At 48.2% G+C, this 21,685-nt stretch overlaps 3 protein-coding genes across 3 annotated transcripts in view; 2 read left to right on the plus strand and 1 right to left on the minus strand.

Annotated features, from left to right (window-relative positions):
- Window positions 1–21,685, minus strand: part of LOC122381956 (diacylglycerol kinase 1-like) — a 78,863-nt gene that overhangs the window by 32,676 nt on the left and 24,502 nt on the right. The window lies entirely within an intron of this gene.
- On the plus strand, window positions 8,749–10,602 carry LOC122381957 (adhesive plaque matrix protein-like). Its single transcript, XM_043366750.1, has 3 exons — window positions 8,749–9,244; window positions 9,743–10,005; window positions 10,191–10,602. Exons 1-3 carry the CDS (start codon window positions 8,753–8,755, stop codon window positions 10,474–10,476), a joined length of 1,041 nt encoding a protein of 346 aa, XP_043222685.1. The 5' UTR covers window positions 8,749–8,752; the 3' UTR covers window positions 10,477–10,602.
- LOC122381960 (adhesive plaque matrix protein-like) lies at window positions 19,778–21,011 on the plus strand. Its single transcript, XM_043366757.1, has 3 exons — window positions 19,778–19,834; window positions 20,169–20,431; window positions 20,601–21,011. Exons 1-3 carry the CDS (start codon window positions 19,826–19,828, stop codon window positions 20,884–20,886), a joined length of 558 nt encoding a protein of 185 aa, XP_043222692.1. The 5' UTR covers window positions 19,778–19,825; the 3' UTR covers window positions 20,887–21,011.

A 21,685-nucleotide genomic window follows, 5' to 3' on the forward strand; every position in this document is an offset into this window, starting at 1 on the left:
CCAAATTTCTTACCATAGGGACTATCACTTCGAATTTGTTCCAGTGTCACTGTAAACGCACACGCCAGGCTCCGCCCAGGTCCATGCTTTGGAAGTCTAATGGTGTTTACTGGAGCTAGGCTCACAGTGTTTTCTCCACCGTCAGATTGTGATGTAACATGTTCTCCTGCCACGTCGGACACAACCGCCCCATGGGAGCGGTCGTGTTTGACGTCATGTGGGAGCCGTCCCTGCAGAGAGGCATGGTCGACAGAGCGGCGCTGCTGGTCGATATACGAACACGTTACGTATTGCATGCATGTAGTGTGCAGTGGAAGCCCGAACATGGGAGTCACGGCGGGGACCGAAGGGACGGATGATTCTGGGAATGGTGGCCGCTGGGACCAGGCTGACCCTTAATTTTAGGCAGGAAGTGAGAAGACATAAAGAACATGGGGTGCTGAGAAACTTAATCTATTTCATGCTTTGTGCTTCACAGCCTTGAATATCTTTATCCCGTTCATGCACGATGACAAGTAACGTTTCATCACATCAGCTAACCCAGAAAACAGGGCACTGTGCACTGCGAGCATGGGATACTTCATAGACGTCAGTAGCAACCACGGCCGAAAGTGAATATGGAATTATCGCGCCCAAGCACCGCTACGGCGCTCAATGTGGGTATTTATAATGATAAAGACGGGGCGGGACTAGGCTCAGTACCTTCTAGGCAGGTTAACGATACTAAGAAAATGCGACGGTGATGGCATAATCGCGAGGCACTGAAGCGTGTCAAAATAGGTCACAGGAGTCACAGCACAAGTTTATGGCTCATCAGCCAAATGGCAGCCATTGAGAGACGTGCGAACATCGGCCCATCACCCTCCCCCCCCCCCCCGCTCCCCCTGGTCTGAGGTCTGGGTCACAGTGCAGGCCAGCGCCACTCCACCCAGAGTCTGTGCCCCGCGGGTACCACTCATGGCGACGCGAAGAGACACCGCCCGGCGTGACGTGAGTAATATATAATACTGAACGAGGCCGGTGTAAATAAATTTTCAAGACCGAGGTCCTTACTGAATTTTTGAACGAGGCCGAAGGCCGAGTTCAAAAATCAGTAAGGACTGAGGTCTTGAAAATTTATCACCGGCCGAGTTTGGTATGTATTTTACTGTATGCCAACGATAAAATAATTGTCTAGACCGAAGCTCTTAGCCGTTTTTTATCGTAAATCGTAAATCGTAAATCGTTTATTAGGGCTGATCCACAGGTGGCTATTACGGCCAAGTCAATACAAGCAATATGAGAGTACCTAAGTCATAAAAATCATCATAGTAAAAGACACACAAAATGTACAATAGTACTAAAAAACACTCAGGTGGCGACATATCTCTATCGGAAGAACCGCATCAGCTGTGCCCTGGAGGCGGTCCCTGTCACCTCTCGCGGCAGCCCGTTCCAAGCCGCCGCGGCTCTGTACGGGAACTGCCGCCGAGCCACCGCCAGGCGGACTCGGGGCAAGTCGATCACCGCCGAGCCCGCAGCGGTGGCACGCGTGGCCCTCTCTGAGACGACGGCTCGTGGGCGAAACATTGCCCGTAGCGAGTCAGGGGCACCAGCGGCATACAGGGCGCGATGCACATTCACTGCGTCCCTGCGCGCGATCACTTCCCCAATGTTGGGCCAGCCGAGCGCGCCGAGAGCGGGGGTGATGCGGTCAAATTTACGGAGACCAGAGACCAGTCGTGCGGCAAAATGTATGACCTTCTGCAGTCGGTCCAGGCGGGATTTGGAGGCACCACCCCAGACTGACGAGCAGTACTGGAGGTGGGGGAAGACATGGGTTTGGACAAGGATTTTAAGGATGTCTGGGGATAGGTGATGACGAATTTTGAATAATGATATGAGGATTGCGTTGCACCGGCGGATGATGGAGGATATGTGTGGCTCCCAGCTCAGGGTTTGGTCGAGGAGAACGCCCAGCACTTTGATATGTTTTGTTGGCCGTATAGTTACATCATTTACGTTAATGGCGAAGTCTTCAACTCTATCAACTGAATTTTGCGTGCCGAAAAGGGTGAAACAGGTCTTCTCCCCATTCATTTTCAAACTATTCAAGCTGAACCAGTGCTGGAGGTGCTGGATGTTCTCCTCGGCCCGGGACTTCAGCACTTGGATGTCAGTGGGATTGGAGGGTGCTGAGTCCAGGATTTGGGTGTCGTCCGCGTAGGATATGAGGCGGCCATGGGGGAGGAAACAGGTTAGGTCGTTGACGAAGGTGAGGAAGAGGATGGGACCCACGATGGACCCCTGGGGGACGCCGTGGGAGAGTGGGAGTGCCGTCGAGGAGCGGACAAGTTGGGAACGGCCGGAGAGGTAGCTGCTGAACCAGCGGGATGAGATGCCATACCACTCGAGCTTGTTCAGAAGCACCGAGTGATCGACACTGTCGAACGCCCTGCTCAGGTCGATTGACGTTACCGCCGCGACGTCACCGTCATCGATCCTGCGAGCCGCCCATTCGACAATGTCGAGTATGGCATCTTCGGTGGAGTGGGATGGGCGATAGGCATATTGGGATGGGGAAAGGATGTGGTTAGTGACGAGGTAGGAAGTGAGCTGGGAACACACAACCTTTTCAAGGATTTTGGAAAGCGCTGGGAGGATGGAAATAGGACGGTAGTTGCCTGGCTGGTTGGGGTCACCGGACTTAAGGATGGGGGTAACAATGGCAACTTTCCATGCGTCGGGGAAGGTGCTGGTGGATATGGAGGAATTGATGAGGTGAAGGATGAGCGGACCGACTGCAGGGAGACAGCTCCTGACAGCAGTGATAGGGATGCCGTCAACCCCAACAGCTCTCGACGAACTCAGCCGGCTCACGGTCAAGATCAGGTCAGGCAGAGTAATACAAGTCAGAGTGAAGGCGCTCGAACACACCCGGGGAGGTCGCGGGCCAGCTGCGGGGGTCTCACTCCCCTGCACGGCCCGCACGGCCTCAGCTGCCACACGAGCGCCGACACCAGCGAAGTGCCGATTGAGCTGGTCAGCGCTCAGTGTGTCGTCATCGGGTGGTTGTGCGCCTCTGGAGCCTCTCGCAGACAAGTCAGCACCGTACCGCTTCAGACGGCTCCAGAAACGCCTCGCGTCGCATTGAAGCGAATCAGTCAGGTAAGATCTGCGCGCACGCGATAAAAGAAGCTTTGCTCTGTTGCGGAGCCGCCTATAAACGTCACGGTCAGTCACTGAACCCGAGGCGGCCCACACCCGCCGCGCCTCGTCCCGCTCCGCCATGACCTCCCTGACAGACTCGTCACGCAGCCAGGGACAGGCGGGACGTCGCACCGTTCTGCGCACGACAGGGCAATGAACATCAGCAACAGAGTTCCAGATATGAATAAAAATGGCTAACTTATCATTTACATCGGCGGCAGTGTAAAAAGGTCCCCAGTCGGAATGTACGATATCCGTGGAGAATGCCTCCCAATCAACACGATGCCACGCGCGCGAGCTAATAGTAACCGGGGGACGACGCTGCCGAGGGGCCGAGGGCCTGATAACAATAGGAAGGTGATCCGCGATGAGATGGGGAAGAACAGAAGCATGAATGTCGGGAGATGATACATTTGTAATGGCTAAATCTAAAAGCGAAGGCACTGGGTGCGGGTGTGTCGGCTCAGTAATAAGTTGAGACATATTAAGATCACGCAAGAGCGAATTAAAATGAACAGAGTCAGCTGAATCACCGGATAAAAGGTTAACATTAAAATCACCGAGAACATACACAGGCTTCCCCACTGCGAGCGCCATCTCAAACTGTCCGCGCAGAGCATCGCGCAATCGGGCTGTTAGTGTCCCCGGTGGCCGATAGATGGCGCCGACCACCACCTGAGCTCGGCCGGCACCACCGACCGACAGCCACAGAGCCTCCACGCCGGTGTCGCCGTCGCTGGAGTCGTGCAGTCGCGTCACCCGGAGACTCTCGGAGATCAGGATGGCGACGCCACCACCTCGACGGCCTCCCGACCGGTCGCATCTGAGCAGCCGGTAGCCCGGCACCAGGAGAACGCCGTCGAGGACGTCTTCCGATAACCAAGACTCCGAGATACAGAGCACCTCCAGCCTCTCACTCTGCAGCAGCTGGCACACTTCATTCAGTCGGGGCGCCAGCGATCGCGCGTTAATATGTCCAATAGCATAGTGTGATGCTGAAGTCTGCAACCGTCGCCCCAACTGGCGGGTCTCACCGACCGTCAGGCGGGGCGGTGTCCGGAGGCAGCGGGTAGCCGTCTCCGAACCATCAGAGCCGGCGACGGCGGGACCCGCGGCCGTCACCAGACCCACCGCCGTCCCATCTCCGGCGAACGGTCTGGAGTCGCCGGCGCGGCAGGTGCGGTGCCGTCTGTCCTGTACCCGGCGCCCGGCCCGCGTGCCGCGCCCGTGCCGGCCGCTCCGCGCCGTCCGTGCTAAGCCGTGCCGCCCGTCCGGCTCGCCGTGACAGCGGCCGCGGACGGCCCGCTCCGGCCGCCGCGGTACCGCCGCTCCCTCCGACCGTTTTTTGAACGAGGCCATCCCAAAATGTTGACTTGGTAATGCATTTTTGACCGTGGTCACTTTGCTTACACCAGTTATTACCACACCCCTCAGGCTAATGTATTTGAATAGGCCAGGCATACAGTAATCCTTGGAATCCTCAAATCATTATTTCAAACGACCAGGAGAGCGACAAGACTGTGTTCTCTTCTCCGGAGTTGAGATCTGATGGCGCATCCATTTATGCACTTGGACCTAGTTAGACTGTTCCTGGGAGGAACAGGAGAGGCGCTGGAGAGAGGGGAGACCCGGATCACCGTCTGCAGCCGTCCTCATCTGACCGGTACCGCCCCACCCTCCGTCCGCCAGCCCGTGAGTGGCGTCCCGATGCGGCCCGGCTCGCCGTCTCCAGCGATCCCCCTCTGACCGGTACACCACCCCACCGTCCGTCCGCCCGCCGCCTCAGGTCAGCGGCTATCTGTCTCGCACCTTCAGGGTCAGGGCGTCTTGTCGCCGGCGGCGCATGGCGCGCGCCGTGACAACGGGATCCTCCCGGCGGCCGATCGTTGGTATTCTGTGGGGCTGCCTGTTTCCATGGGTCTCCCCTGACTCGGCGATGGGTCCGGCAGGGGCATGGTGAAGGTAACGAGCTGACGGCTCGGGTCCCTGAGGTGTGTGACCCTGTCCGGAGGCCTCGCGCTGACCCGTACATTCGTTGGATGACCTAGAGAGTCAGCAGGGGCGTCTCCGGAGCGCCAATGACGTCAGGGGTGTGGTGGTGCTCAAGAGCGGGCAGCTGACGCCATGCCGCGTCAGCCGTAGGGACTGGCTCCGCGGCACCGGCCGGGTTACAGCACTGCAGGAGATCCAGAGGGGCACCCGCAGCGCCCGAAGTCGACGAAACTTTGCCGTTTTACTTAACCCGCGCCCCGCTGGGGAAGGGGTGGGGGCAGAGTCTGCCCCTCCTCCCGTTTTTCGCCAATAACTTCTAAACGCGTTACGCTAACGATGTCAAACTTTCAGCCTTATCGTACATCAATTTAAGACGTTTCCTGAAAACTTGAGCGAAATCCGTCGGAAATTTTTTAAGAAAATGACGTTTTAGTGACGTCATGTCCGCCATTTTCGCCTCAAAAACGGCACAATTTCTAACGCCGCTAACATCTTCATTTTTAAAGGAATCAAGACGTTACAAAAAGGTTATACGTGATTCTACTTTGTCTATGAAATGGCTCTCTCGCTTTTTTGAAAATTTTGGATTTTGGCCCATATTTTTTACAAAGCTGACTTTTTGGAAATTTTTAAAAAATCCAAAATTTTGAGTGTATAAAAAACGGAATATATGTCAGTGGTCTATATGCACCTATATACCAATTTTTAGAAGAATCGGTTCAAAAATGTGGGAGTTATTCAAAATTTTATGACTTCACGGCACACAATTTTTTGAAAAAGGATTTTTTGGAAGTACTAGGCCTCGTGAGGAAACAAAAATAGCACCATTCGATTCGCCGTGAAAAATGGCATCAGATAGACACCTTTTTAGGCCTTTACAACCAACTTCAAAATTTGACCTAACTTGACCTGACCTTGACCTGACCTCGACCTGAAATTCATCCAGATGTGATCCATATCACTTATTGAGTGTGTCTATTAAAATCTATGAATAAAATGACCCATAGAACATGTGTCGCACATGTCCTTTTCTATATTTCGTTTTGGTGACCTGACCTGACCTTGACCTTTGCATCATATTGTATGCAACGAATATTGTCTTGGTAGCCTAAAAACACGTTTTGGGCAGCTAGTCTCAGTCCATTCTTCGGCAACTACGGTGCAAGGCTGAAACTGTAGAAACTTGCATTTTGTACCCTTGACCTGACCTTGACCTGACCTCTGACCTACTTGAGCAAAAAAAATTGGGCTCTTAAGATCCGCCTTGTTGAGAGCTTTCGATTGACGTTTTCCCGTCTTTCTACGACCATCGGTTCGGAAGTTAGACAGGGGAGCAGAATCTGCCTCCCCCCCCCCCCCCCCCCCCAGCAGGGCGCGTATGGCTGAATAGCCCAGCGGGGCGCAGGTTAAATAAAAAGAAAAATAGACCTTTTGTATCGGGAATAGCTTGCATGTAACTGCATAGCAGCTCATAAGGAATCAAAATACGAGTTTTTAACTTAAAAGGACCTTCGTGTTGGGGTATGCCCCCCCCCCCCCCCCCCCCGAACAGGACCGCCTTTCTGGATCCGCGAGTGGGCAACTGACTGGTTTACACAGGCCTACAGACTCCGGATTGCCTGCACGGTATAATGCGATGCCTCGAAGAGAAAGCACAGTGCTTTGGTAGCTTCGGAATGCTAAACAATTTCATAAGCGACAGGTTACAAGAGTAAACATGTTCGATGCACTCTTCTCCATCTCGTCGTACGATGCTAAATTCAGATGTGCTATAAAAACATCGCTCATAACTTGAAATAAAATAATTTGGCCGCAAATGTTGCGGTCGCATTCAGTGTCGAGTTTCCATGTTACAGTCTTGAAATGTTGGGAAAGTGGTGAGATTTGAGCTCTGTTTCACCCCAACTGACCTGGATTAGTGACCCATATTGCGTTGCCCCAGAGCTATGATATTTGCCAGCTTCCCCGATTTACCACGAGGACCAGACTCCAGAAGGACACCACCCACAGCCAGGCACCCACAGTAGTAACCTTGCACAATGTATCGCTCGGTTAAATACCTACTGTCGTAGTTTTATCAGGTTCATCTCATGTTGAACGTTCATTGTGACAAGTATGACTATAGATAAGTGAAACTTTTTTTTTGTATTAAAGAAAGCTTCGCAAACGCGTTTTGAACTTCTTCTTCGTTAGTGCTAACTTTCCATAATACAAAATCATAATAAGCTGTAGTGTAGTGCTATAAGCTGTAGTGTTTTATTGGTCGTTGTGTCAGCTCTATGTCTCACAAAAAAAAATCAATAAATAACCACCACTGCTCAACAAAAGCACGATGTGCACTTTGGAATGGAATTTGGAGCATTGGAATGAGGACTTGTTTAACGGAGAGTGTAAACTTTTTATGCATAGGTAGGGGAGACCCGGGAGGTATGGGCCCCCTGGAGGTATGGGCCATCGCAGTTTTGAAGAAGTGTTGCGTATTTTTACACATTTGACGGCGTTAACTGGTTGCAGCCATTCCGTTATACATTCCACGTGATTTTCAAAATCTTCCTTAGTCTTCTTTAGCAATGAGCGGTGATAAAGCGTTTTTGCCCTCTTCGAGTAATGTACGGTACATAAAGAAAATTCGTGATAAATTTGAACCAGGCTCGTTTTATGATGGCAGACCATCGCTAACATAAAGTTTAAAGCATGCAAATTGAGACTGGATAGACAATTTGAAGCTTTCTTGCAAGATTATGAGCTGAGATGCTACGCACATTCTGGCGTCCTAGCCGGGAGGTTCGGGCCACCCACCCCGTTGATCCTAAATAAATCAGAAGATGCTTTCATTCAATGTCCCCGTCAATAAGTTTTATTTTTTATCGCGCAAGGTCGAAAATTTAACTCCAAATTTCATTTGAACAGAAAAATATTGTTGATCTTATTTCATGGTGCATGATTGAGTTAACCAAAATACATATGGGCCCAAGTGACCTCCATGAAGTAAGCTGTTGGCCGCTTATGCAGTTCCTGGGCCCAAGAGAGATCAAGGAAGATACCAGTTACGAGTATTATTCTCATTGTCGAGAAAATAATATGAAACATGGCACCGGCCCATACCTCCCGGGCCATGGCCCATACCTCCCGGTGTATTTTGATGGATCGAAAAAGCACATGATTTATTGAAAGTTATCTCGAGACAAAATAGTTGATCACAGTTGCCTAATATCAGACACACGTTGCAGGCGAAGCGCAATTTCACGTACACAGAGTGAAAAACCGGGTCTAGCCACTGCCCACTGGAAGAAAATTGCCTTTTCACAAACCGGCCCATACCTCCCGGGTCTCCCCTACTTATTGCGGTCAGCAACTGCAAAATGATCTGTTTATCAGATAACTATCAGCAGTATCCCCAAGTACCACACTCTTACGCCATCCCTGCTTGACCCTGCAGGATTGGGACAGGGGGAAGAGAAGGGAATAGGGGCCAGTCTGCCGCCCGTCGCGAGAACAGCAGCACTCAACGTAACCCTCCACAACTATCGCTATAAAACCTGACCGTGTGAGCCAGCAGAAACTGAAGTCAATGCAGGATACTACTGATGAAGGGAGCCCGACGCCGCGATTTCGCATTCACGCAGTAACGCAGACGGCGCCGTGGCAGCAGGTGCGGCGCGTTGAACCTGGTGTGACTCCGCGAGCCCGGGGTCCCACGGTGGGCGGTGTCGGGGCGGTCGGCCTCCTCACACGCCTCACATTAGCCACGGGGAGAAGCTCCACCCTCGGTCCAGGGGGCCAATTAAACAATCAACACCGCCGGCAGCTGACCCAGTTCGGTGGCCGTCTGTCAAGGCCGGGCCGAGGGGAGCTGCCGAAGAGCCGCGGCGCCCCGCCCGCGACCCTCCCGCGCCGCCGACCCCTTCGCTCGAGAGCTGCCGCGCCGACCACCACGGTCAGGAGAAGGGGGCGTGACCGGCCGCGGGCCCGTCCCGCCTCACACCGCCACCTACTTAAGGCCGCACCGACTGTGGGAGAGCATCAGTTCCACACCGATCCCACTACAGACAACATGAAGCTGGTGAGTAGCACATGGGTGGCATGGGTAGGAAAATGCCCAGTTGTATCCAAGTGTCTGAACAGACACCATGAAATGTCAGTCCCGATTCGACCATTGCTAGGTTTGTAGAGACAATCCGAAGTCAACGCATGCCCGGTTTGTCTGTAGTACGGTAGCACGCATTCGTGATCAATATTTAGCAAGTCATCTTCGTCTTACCGCCATACCTTGGCGGCTGATTCGATGGCTCATTTGCATCGCACGATACTTTTCCGGCACACGTTATGATTATAGCAGGGAGTAAGGCAAATGTCTACTTGCCATAGAAGCACTTATAGGCTTTTAGATTGTTTAACGTCATTTCTATTAAGTTATTATAAATATTTGTTATCAGCATCATCACGCATCACCGTTTTCACATATGCCCATCAACATTTAGCGGCTACTTTGCTGGAAGTGCCTAGGACCCATGTCGATTTAGTAACATCTTCATAACTGCTCCTGTTGCTCGTTTTCCAGTTCATCGTCGCTGCTCTGGCCCTGGTGGCCGTCGCCGACCGGCCCCAGCCTTCCTACAGGCCCCGTCCCACCTACGCTGCCCCGACCTACGCTGCCCCGACCTACGCCCCGGCCCCGACCTACAAGCCCCAGCCCAAGTACGCTCCTGCCCCGTCCTACGGCCACTCGAGCTACAAGCCGATCGCTATCCTGGAGCAGGAGGACGTCCACCCCGGAGATGGCACCTACAGCTCCAAGTTCTCTACCGAGAACGGCATCTACAGGTCAGTGATAATCAAATATACGAAACTGATGATAAAACGAACGAGAACGCGAAAATCGCCGACTGACAAAACCAAACCAACAAATCAATAAACAACACTGAATATTGATAGGTAAATAAGGTGCAAGGCGATCTGAATGACCGGACAATGGAACACTCTTAATGACTATTTTTTTCTTCTTTTAGGTCCGAGACTGGCGTGCCGGTGCCCGGCTACGGCAAGAACGCCTACGGCGAGGCGGAGGACCTCTACCGCCAGGAGGGCTCCTGGAGCTACACCAACGGCTACGGCGAGGAGGTCAAGGTCGCCTTTGTCGCCGACGAGAACGGCTACCAGCCGTCCAGCGACATCCTGCCCACCCCGGTGCCCACCGAGTACCCGACCCCCGAGGTGGACCCCGCCTACGTCGAGCCCCAGCCCAGCTACGGCAAGCCCGCCTATCAGCCGGCTTACAAGCCCGCCTACAACTAAGTCACCCATTCGCCATCCATGTTCGACAAGTTACGCTCTGTGATGTTTCATCGGCCCTCGGCTATCTATTTATTTATATAAATGTGATGTGGTTTGTGAGGAGTGCAAAATATACATAATCATCTACAACTCTATCTATTTGAAAACCGCACACCAATAATGGCAATAATGGCGGCAGACATGTGCATGGGTCTGAGAGGTGCATCTTTGATCTCGGTGGATCTCTCGACAAAATTTAGGGGCTGGATCTATGATCTCAGTGGATCTCTCGACAAAATTTAGGGGTTGGATCTGTGAACTCATGTGATCTCGCGACAACTCTGTAGGTTAGGAATTGTGATTTCTGTGGATCCCACAGGCAAAATGTGTGGTGGACCTATGGTCTGTATGGAACTCACGACAAGATGTAGTCAATTGAACCAGTTTCCTACATAATTTTACTCCATTCAGTGCAATACCATTGTGGACTGTCAATTCTCGGCCATAATTAACACCACTTGTAATCATTATAATAATTAAATTTGAGTTTTAACTCTAAATCAACAACATTTCTACCGCAATTAAAATAGACCAGGAACATAGACAGTGCTACTTTTTGTGACAAATTATAACTTTTTCATGAAAACAGTCAGCACAAATGGATGGTTATCTTAGAAACAGGCAACAGCTGCCACTTCAGTTCAATAAACAAACAGATGTTGAGAAAGCAAACCTTGAAGGAAGACAGGTCAGTTTTGCTAACGTTAATCCAACCCATCTACCAGCTCATCTTGTAATCTCATCCATGCTTTGGCATTGTGCTAGTGCCATGTGCAGTTATTATGAGAGATTTCATACAAAAAGAAGAATGGGCTCGTAATATTCATAATCCACATTTGCTTGTAGGGGAGAGCGGGGCCAGTTGAACCACTTTTTATATATTGACATTCACAACGAGATCTAGTTGTCATATCACAAATGAACAATACCATGAAAAAATATATTTTCGACTTTATTTTAAGATATATGAAATTGTGTTTCAAACATATTTTGCTGTTAAACGCATGCTTATAAAACAGCTCTACGACTGTTTCAAATGACCCCGATGGGAGGATCAATTGAACCAGCCCATGGGGTCAATTGCACCTATGCTTAACAATGAGATGTTGCCATCTTTAAGGCCACTTTCTTTAAAGTCCATGTGGCTAATGACGTAAGATATGGTCGTTCTATGCTTAACCCTCGCCGGCACAGGGGGAGGGGGGTTGATGCAACCCCCCCCTAAGGTTTTTCGCGAATAACTCGCGTAAAAAGCGGCCGATCGCGACGAAACTTTCAGTACCCTCGCATTGATCAATTTTACACGTTCCCTGAAAATTTCATGACCCGGACTCCAATGACCTTTGACCTGTGACCTCTTTTCCGTGACCATGTCTGGCCGAAATCGCGATTCGGCGTATGTCGGCTCGCATTAGCCGCGCGTTTGCAAGCTTTTCGTGGTTTCAAACGTTCAAACATGTGATTTGATGTTTCTCCCATACATTAGGGTGGGTGTCAAGGTCACCTGAAGGTCAGGTCAGGTCATTGACCTTTGGTGACCTCGAGTGACCTCGGTTCACTTTTTCGAGTTTTACATGTTTCTAGGCTAGTTTTTGGAGCTGAATTCGAATTTAGCAACCATTTGAACATTTACGAAGTAGTTTTGGTGCCTTCGTAACATGTTACGAAGCTGCCAGAGGCGGTTGACACGTATTACGAATACCCGTCACAACCCCTACCGGTTGACCTGACCTGACCTGACCCGACCTGGTCTAAATGCTTAAAATCATCATCTCTGATCAAAACTAACACGATATTTGTGATCAGCACCCCAGAAAACCACATAGCAGCCACACTTTACGACTTTCTAACAGGTCCCGATTTTCCCGGTTTTCGGGTCATTGACCTGACCTGGAAGGTCACCCGATGACCTAGGACCTTAAAATTGGGTATCATCGGCTTCCTCTCGTGACGAGCAACACGCTCGTTTTTTCCGCGAAGCTCTAGCTCGATCAGGGGCCAAACGCGAGGGGGGGGGGGGGGTCGTACCAACCCCCCCCCCCCCCTTGTGCCGTCGAAGGACGCAAAATGGCCTGTGCCGGCGAGGGTTAAGTAATTGGCCCTCGCCCTGGCAGCATTATTCATAACGCGGCCTGGCAGGGGGGGGGGGGGTCGATGCGACCCCCTGGCGTTTCGAACCTAAGCGTCGTAGCGCTCCGCAACAAAGCCCAGTCGATTGCTCTCAACCAGTGTTCGCCACGGGCCCCAAAATCCCCAGCCCAGCCCGGCCCGGGCCCATGGGTTCAGAGCCCGGCCCAGCCCGTAGCCCGCTCTTGGCAAATATGTCCAAGCCCAGCCCGGCCCGGCCCGTCAAAAATAGCAATCTAGTTATTGTCTTAGTCTATTGCTATAATAAGCATGATTGATTACACTATTTTGAGAACAATTCAAATTGCATGAATATTAACATGGCAATCATGACTCCCTTCTTTTCAATGAATATAATCATTTCAAGGACCTATGGCACAAATTTTAACAGTAACAGCAAGCACCTCAGTCAATTAGGTCATGATTACACACCTATAAAAAGTTCACATGATTATATTAACTATATTCTATGAGTAAAGTTATCTTGCAAGCTGATGTGTGTGAACATTATCATGCATAATTGGTGACTCTAATGCATACTTGAAGGAAGTATTTGCAACTTACTCTATACTTCCCAGCACTTACCAGCAGAAAAAAGCTTGACTTATGGGAATTAATGAATCTGTCTGGGATTGACCTTGCTGTTAAATTCACTCCATTGATGCTGCAATGTCAAAAGCCTGAGAAAGAATACAAAATAGGTGACACTAGCTTTAGCACTGTCTTCCAAAAAAGAGAAAATCCATCCATTTATCAGCAAAACTGATTTAATTTATTTTCAATTCATGCCCACGTGTCAACCGAATCTCTGTGAACAACTAGGTATCTGCTGCTTTCCTTGCTATTTTATGTTAGGCTCTTTTCAAGATATGGATATCGCTAGCAGCGTAAGCAGAAAACATGGAAAGCTTGAAATGTCATTGGGTACTTTTGCGACTTTTACGCATCATCACCATCAATTGAAAATTAGCGAACACTTCTTGATTTTCGCAGCTGCGGCAGGTAGCGATTCTGACCAATTGTATAATAAAACATATATGATCAAGTTCTTATTTTGTTTTTCGTTCGCGTTTTCAGACTTCGTGATTTTAATTTTATTTTTTATTTGTTTTATTTTGTTTTTCACCTTGATACTTACTTAAAAAACGTATTTATTTGATATACTGTTGTGTATACTACCTAGATGCCGCCACATAAAACATAGCGCCATGATCGCAAATTTTGTTGAGAAGGGGATGGTTTGTTGTTGTTGTGATTTATTTTGACAAATTTATGGACATTTAAAGAAGCTTTCATCGCGAAATACTCTGTAGAATTCCTCGTTACTTACATTGTGTTTCGTGAGTATCCTTTTAAGGTTCTGTTGGTTAAAAAGCCGTCGGTGAAGGAAAAAGACTGTGTTGGAATTGTCTCACTATCGCCATATATAAGTGTTGAACTTAATGTAGCCCTGTAGCCCATCATTGTTGAGTGGCTTCTTAGTTTTTGGAGTTGTAGTGCTAAGTAAGTTATTCTGATAACTACATTTTAACTTTTATTAACAAACTAATGATGCTAGAGATTCTCTGATCTTTTTGGTTGCGGAATTTTTATGAAAACCCTCCTATGTGTGACATGATATGATATTGGATAATTCTCAGGATTCCCAAAATTCAATATCAAGTACGTTTTCTTTCACATTGCTTAAATTTGGTTTAGTTTTAGTATTTTCCCAGTGGGTTTTGTTTGCATCAGTTTCCAAATTTTCTTAAAGGGACCCTCCCACCTTCAAAAAAGTTAATGAATTGGCATGAAAGTGATGTCGCTCGGTTCAGAAAGAGCAAAAACGAATATCTGCCAAATTTCATCGAAAAATATTCACCGGTTTTCAAGATATTAGACTTTTACTTTTGTTTACTTTTTGAGATCTCCGCTGTTCCTAGCGACTTTATTTGAAAGTGCGGCATTTGTTGCGCGCAAAGCAGCATATACCACCGCGTGCTACAAAACGTTTTAGTCAAACATTTAACGGACGTTCGAAAGCCTGATGACGTCATCAGATTCCCGTAATGGTTAAGAGATAGGGACCACGCTGGTCCCACCCTGCAAGTAAAGGGAAGAAATTTCTTGAACACCATAAAGCTGCGGGGGTTGCGACCAGGATAAATGGTGGTTTCTGAGCCTGGCCGCAAACTTGGCTATCTCAACTCAAAACTAATGTTAAGGTGGGAGGGTCCCTGACATTGACATTAGTCGCAAAACCCATAGTCCACAAAGCTCTTGGCCCGGCCCGTCCATAGCCCGTTAACTAATGATATTTGGGGGCCCGGCCCAGCCCGTAGCCCAGCCCGGCCCATGGCCTGTTGGGCTGGCCCGGCCCGTGGCGAACACTGCTCTCAACGAGAACTCGCGATTGGTGGTATATTTCTTGACCCTAGGTCAATGTGTAACCCAGATATGGCAGATTAAGCGCCACATTTCGGGGAAAAGCTAGAATTTTCCAAGCTACTTAGCCACTATTGGCAAATCTATTAACCCGCGCCCAGATGGGGTCTGCCGAGCAACGCGGTCTGATGGGGGGGGGGGCATTTTGGCCCCCCCTCAGATCTCGAGAACCACGCAACATAGCGACAAGCGGTAAACGGTGCTGGATAGCCCCAGCGGAGAACTACCTTGTGACCCAATTTCATTGACCTCGGTCAAACCGATGACGTCACAGGTCAGGTCAAAGTCGAATTTTCACTGTTTACAGGCATTTCAAGAAATGCGTTGTAAAATCGAGTAAAATGCATTTCATTGAAAATCATCGATGGAGAAATGTTCTTCAAACACATATTTTGCTATTTGAGGTCACTGATACCAGGTCAGGTCACAGAGGTCAGGTCACTGGGGGGGTCACAATATGAAAGTGTCGTGTGATACATGTTTTATGGTCCATTTTACATGACAAATGCGAATATGTGGGTCAGACAGACTTTAGGGCCAGCTTAGGTCACGTTTTGGTCAAGTTCAGGTCAAGGTCAGGTCAAGGTCAGGTCAAATTAGGTCAAATTTCAAAAATGATATTTTTGCATTAAATGGGTATCGATTCGATGCAGCTCGTCACGGGGAGTTCAATGGTGGTCTCCGTTTTGCGCTACGAGGTTTAGAATTGCTAAACATTGAGTTCAAATATTTGACGTCATCAATTTTTAACAGTTTTTTTCGCTTAACTTGGCCAAAAAAAGAGGTATCAATCTGAAATCTGGTATGTATATCGAAGAGCGCAGGGACTATCACATATATTCCGCTTTTTTTCGAAATTCGAAAAAAAAATTGGATTTTTTTTAGTTTTTCTAAAAAAAATCTTTTTTTATTTTTGGGGTCAAAATCCCAAAATTTCGAAAATCCGAGATAGCAGTTTTGTAGCGCCGTCTTTTCTCTACACAACCACATAAAGAACTTTAAAATTGCTTGTTAACTGTAGAATTGGTGAGCGTTTCAAGATGTCATGTTTTTTGCTCATTTTTGCTCGAACATGACCTCAGTTTGACCTCAATAACTCCTGACCTGAGGTGACCTGTGACTTGAAATTTTGTGTGAAGGTGTCAAATTGATGCCCGGTAAGGTCCCCAAAATTTGGCGGCGCGCAGTTTTCTCGCTATTTAAGAAAAACTACAGGGGGGGCAAAATGCCCCCCCCCCCATCAGGGCGCGGGAGATAGCGACATGAAACTTACACGACCGTGTTTCTCAACGAATTAGCAACCAAAAGATGTACAATTGACTACATTTCAGTCATTACTGACGTGAAGTAGTCCCTGGGAACACGGGAGGTCACACCCGCCGCCGGCGAGGACGGTTGTTATTGACCTGGGTTGACCTTGTAAAGGTCAAGGAACAGTTTTGAGGGCGTTTAGGTGAAAATTGAGCCACGGATTTGGATTCAGGAACTCAAGAAAGCCCACTAAATACAGCTCATATCATAGAGGTCACCGTGTGAACATGCGAGTTCATTGACCTTAGTTGACCTTAGAAAGGTCAATAAACAATGTTAAGATTCATGCCCTGTCAACATCTGACATAAACCACACAAAATAGTTTCGCTCTGGTCAATTAGATCACGTCCGGTTACGCGGAATGTACGATTTTGTCAAAGCGGTCGGAGGTTGTACTATTGGTCTCAAGATAAGGGCCCAGGCGACCTGTTGTTCGGATCAGTTGGGGGAGGTTTGGTCAATGGTTGTCATTTTTAGCACATGCCATTTTTGGCAACCATGTGCTAAAAATGACAACGCTATCAGCTATTTTTAGCAACGATGAAGCCGATTTCACTCCTCAGCGAGGAAATCACGATTTTGGAAATACAAGCACTGATTTTGGAAAAGAAGTGCTGCCACCTGGTGCAAGAAGAAGAAACCAGCTTTAATATGGCCGTTGTTTGTATGGTAGTCCAACGTTGAAGTATACCCTTTTTTGTGGCCCGAAGTTGGAACTTTAAATTGAAGCATCCGAAAATGATCGATATTGATCGAAATCATGATGTTGATGAAAAAAATAATATGTTAAGTTGAGAGAGGAGGCCATTTTATCCAGATGCGGTGGTTTACTTCTTGAAATTATTTTTGCTTACGACGACTGCCATGTAATGAGGGATAATTAGCAGCCGTCATTAGCAAAAATAATTTCAAGAAGTAAACTACTGCATCTGGATAAAATGGCCTCCTCTCTCAACTTAAAATATTATTTTTTTCATCAACATCATGTTTTCGATCAATATCGATCATTTTTGGATGCTTCAATTTTAAGTTCCAACTTCAGGCCACAAAACAAACTACCATACAAATAACAGGCATATTAAAGCTGGATTCTTCGTCTTGCACCAGGTGGCAGCACTTCTTTTCCAAAATCAGTGTTTATCTTTCCAAAATCTTCATTTCCTCGCTGAGGAGTGAAATCGGCCTCATCGTTGTCAAAAATAGCAGAATCGTTGTCATTTTTAGCACGTGTGACAAAAATAGCACGTGCTAAAAATGACAACGATTGACCAAACCTCCCCCGACTGGGATGCGGTGAATACCCTCACCCTCGCCACAACTCGAGTGGGGTGGGGGTGCTGGGTGGGGGGAGGGTTGCACTCGGCCTGAGCTGTGGCGAGGGTAAGGGTATTCACCGCAACAAAACTACAGGTCGCCTGGGCCCTTATCTTGAGACGAATAGTACCTATTATGACGCCATAGCTCTGTGACCTGACATTACCTAAAAATAATGTTTACCCACAAGTTGCTGAAAGGATGCCGGAGAAGCTATGAAAAATTTCAACGCGATCCGACTGATAGTTCGGCGCCCATCGCAAAAAAACCTAGGGGGAGGGGGATTGCATCGACCCCCCCCCCCCGTCCGCCAGGGCGAGGGTTAAGAGCAAGATCGGCTCAGTACCAAGGATAGGCCATTTCACTCGGTTTTAGCTTTCGTAGCACATCATCAAAATCAGCGCAACAAAGATGACATTCACGGGTCACCGGATTGTCAAAATGTGCCAAGCAGCGAGTAGCGAAAAATGAAAAAAATAGCGAAAAAATGAATAGCGAATAATGAAAAATTAGGCGTACCCAATCATGACAACAACTGTTGTAGATATCACAGTGGAGACATTAGCCGTTTTCACGACGGCCATCTGGTACACATTTGGTGCACATCTGGTACAGATTAGGTGCAGATTTGGTCAAATCAGGTTCAGTGTGTCTCTTAGCAGCATTAGCTAGGGTCGCACTAATTGCTAATATGCCTGCCTTGTCATATTATCAGAGAGCATCATCGATTAAAACACTGAAATAAATTCATAAAATGAAGATATTTGCTGTAAAAGAAATAAGGACGTGCAGATTTGGTCAAATCAGGTGCATTCGCCGGATAGCCCGTCGTGAAAACGGCTATAATAGGTAATAAATCACACGCGAGGTCCCAAATGGTTTGAAGGACATCATGGGCCAGAATACACATACCTACAACAAGTAAGTCATGAACAATAACGGTAAGACGATTGGAAGGGAGGATCGGGAGATGGCAAGCACACACACAAGCAAGACATAACAAATATAGCAATCCGTACTCCGCCATACTAGCGCATCAAGGAGGAGGTATGTGTGCTTAGGGTAGGTTTGAGCTCGCGAATGTATAGGGATTCCCTGATCTTTCAATCTGGGCAGCTCTGGATTCTATGTGAATTGTGCTATGGCAACGTACCTACATTGTATTTATTACTTACCTTTCGATAATGCAAACTTTGCTGTTGGCATCATGGCATTTGAAAAGTAGTATTCACGAAACACAATCCATATTCCAATATTTATGCATAATAGGTATCCTTAGTTTTGTTTTGTTCAAGGTAACTGAAAGCTCTTTACCATTATTGACTTTGCATCACATTTTTGTTCGTCTTACCATATGCTTTGGCATTCATGCCTTCTTGTGCAAAAAAAAAAAATCATGAAAGCATTAGAGCACATACCTATGAGTTATGATTCCAGTGGATCTCTCGACAAAATTGGGGAGTTGGATCTATGATCCGAATGGATCTCTAAAAAAAGTGATGGGTCAGATCTATGATTCCAGTCGACCTCTCGACAAAATTGAGGGGTTGGATCTATGAACCGAGTGGATCTTAGATCCAGATTCATGGCGGATCTCAGATCCATTTTCCCGGATCCGTGCGCATGCACATGCCTACGTTATGTGTTCAACGCTGATATATTCACTACACCTTAGTATACGCTTTTGCACGGCCAATTTGGAAGATTCAGGACCAAACCTAGTAGAGCCTCATAAATAATTGCCTTCGCTGATTTTGTCGTTCAGTCAGTAGCTTGACGCTGATTATAGATTCCTTGCTGTCGAGCTCCTGCTTGAATATGGCACAGCACTTGTACAGGGCGTTCCAGGGTTCAACGAACACTACTCATCACTAATCTGCGTATTCCCCCCTCCCCCCGCCTGGTCGTCAGAGTGAGGAGGAAGAGCCTGGCCGGACGACGGGCTCAAAACCCACCAGCCCCCACTGTAACTCACATTCTTCTACATAGTCAGCACGTTCCGGCACCGTGGTCAGTCACGGTCAGGGGGGCGTGACCGGCCGCGGGCCTCGTCCCGCCTCACACCGCCACCTACTTAAGGCCGCACCGACTGTGGGAGAGCATCAGTTCCACACCGATCCCACTCCACACAACATGAAGCTGGTGAGTAGCTCTCGAATGAAACCGCCGCTTGAACAGCTGTGTTTCAGTCCTAGAGCGATGAAGTGGCAGAGTTGCTTCTGACTTAATCGCTCTATATCTTAGCTCATTGTTGATGTTTTTTAAGTTTGTGGGCTGGATGTTGGAAGCCAATTACCTCTACCAGCAATAAATTATTTTTTCTTATCAATAATCAAGGTAAGAGAATGAACCCTGACTTTTGTAAAAGCCGCTAAACCGATAATAGGGCCCGCGGTACGTTCACGTTTTTCATTTGAAAGTCTCGATCGTCGTTAAGAAAAGAATCGCCTATACCTTGTGAACCCTTCTTTTTCAGTTCATCGTCGCTGCTCTGGCCCTGGTGGCCGTCGCCGACCGGCCCCAGCCTTCCTACAGGCCCCGTCCCACCTACGCTGCCCCGACCTACGCTGCCCCGACCTACGCCCCGGCACCGACCTACAAGCCCCAGCCCAAGTACGCTCCTGCCCCGTCCTACGGCCACTCGAGCTACAAGCCGATCGCTATCTTGGAGCAGGAGGACGTCCACCCCGGAGATGGCACCTACAGCTCCAAGTTCTCCACCGAGAACGGCATCTACAGGTCAGTGACAATCGAATACGCTATGATAAGTAAACAATATCGCAAAAATAAGCAAGAGCTGATATCAGAATTGTGAATAATTAAATAACTGTCATGTGGTTATAAATGTTTAATGATCTGTATTGAACTGAATGAATGCATAATCTCATTGGCGATTTTCTTCTTTCAGGTCCGAGACTGGCGTGCCAGTGCCCGGCTACGGCAAGAACGCCTACGGCGAGGCGGAGGACCTCTACCGCCAGGAGGGCTCCTGGAGCTACACCAACGGCTACGGCGAGGAGGTCAAGGTCGCCTTTGTCGCCGACGAGAACGGCTACCAGCCGTCCAGCGACATCCTGCCCACCCCGGTGCCCACCGAGTACCCGACCCCCGAGGTGGACCCCGCCTACGTCGAGCCCCAGCCCAGCTACGGCAAGCCCGCCTACCAGCCGGCTTACAAGCCCGCGTACAACTAAGTCGCCCATTTACCATTTATGTTTGGCAAGTTACGCGCTGTGATGTTTCATCGGCCCTCAGCTATTTATTTATTTAGTTAAATGTGATATGGTTTGTGAGGAATGAAAATATACATATTCATCGATATCTTCACTTTCTACTCTACTGGCTCTGAAAACCAGTTGGCGAAGAATTGACTGAGCTTGCTCACCAGAAAGGCATTCTTAGGCTACAAAAATAAGGTGCACTGCGTAAAATCAAAAATGTCATGTAAGTGGTAAAGTTATTTAACCTGCGCCCCACTGGGGGCCCCTCCCGTTTTTCTGCAATAACTTGCAAACCGTTTCAGATATCGAAGCCAAACTTTCAGTATCCTTGGCTGCATTAATTTGACACCTTGTGTCAAAATTTGAACTTCGTAGCTATCATAGGTCGGCCGAAAATGACGTCAGAGTGATGTTATGTTCAGCCGATTTCGACGCAAAACATTGAACCACGGCAATCGCTGCCAAGAGCTCAGAATTTAAGCTAGATCCAATTTCTTTGCATGGGATGACTCAAAATAGACTGCGCTATAAAACTGCTATCTCGGATTTTCAAAATTTTGAAAATTTCGAAACTTATATGTAATGAAATTTAAAAGTTATATTTTTATCTTTTATTCAAAAACTTTTTGACTTTTCGAAAAAACCGGAATATTTGTAATAAAACACATGCATATGACTTACTCTAGAAAGTTTTAGCTAAATATTTTCAAAAATGGCCACGTTATACGCATTATTACAAAAAAATTCACGATTATAAATTTTTCAAACCGCT

This window comes from Amphibalanus amphitrite, unplaced genomic scaffold (assembly GCF_019059575.1).
Source record: "Amphibalanus amphitrite isolate SeventyFive unplaced genomic scaffold, NRLGWU_Aamphi_draft 000131F_arrow, whole genome shotgun sequence".
Taxonomy (NCBI): Eukaryota; Metazoa; Arthropoda; class Thecostraca; order Balanomorpha; family Balanidae; genus Amphibalanus; species Amphibalanus amphitrite.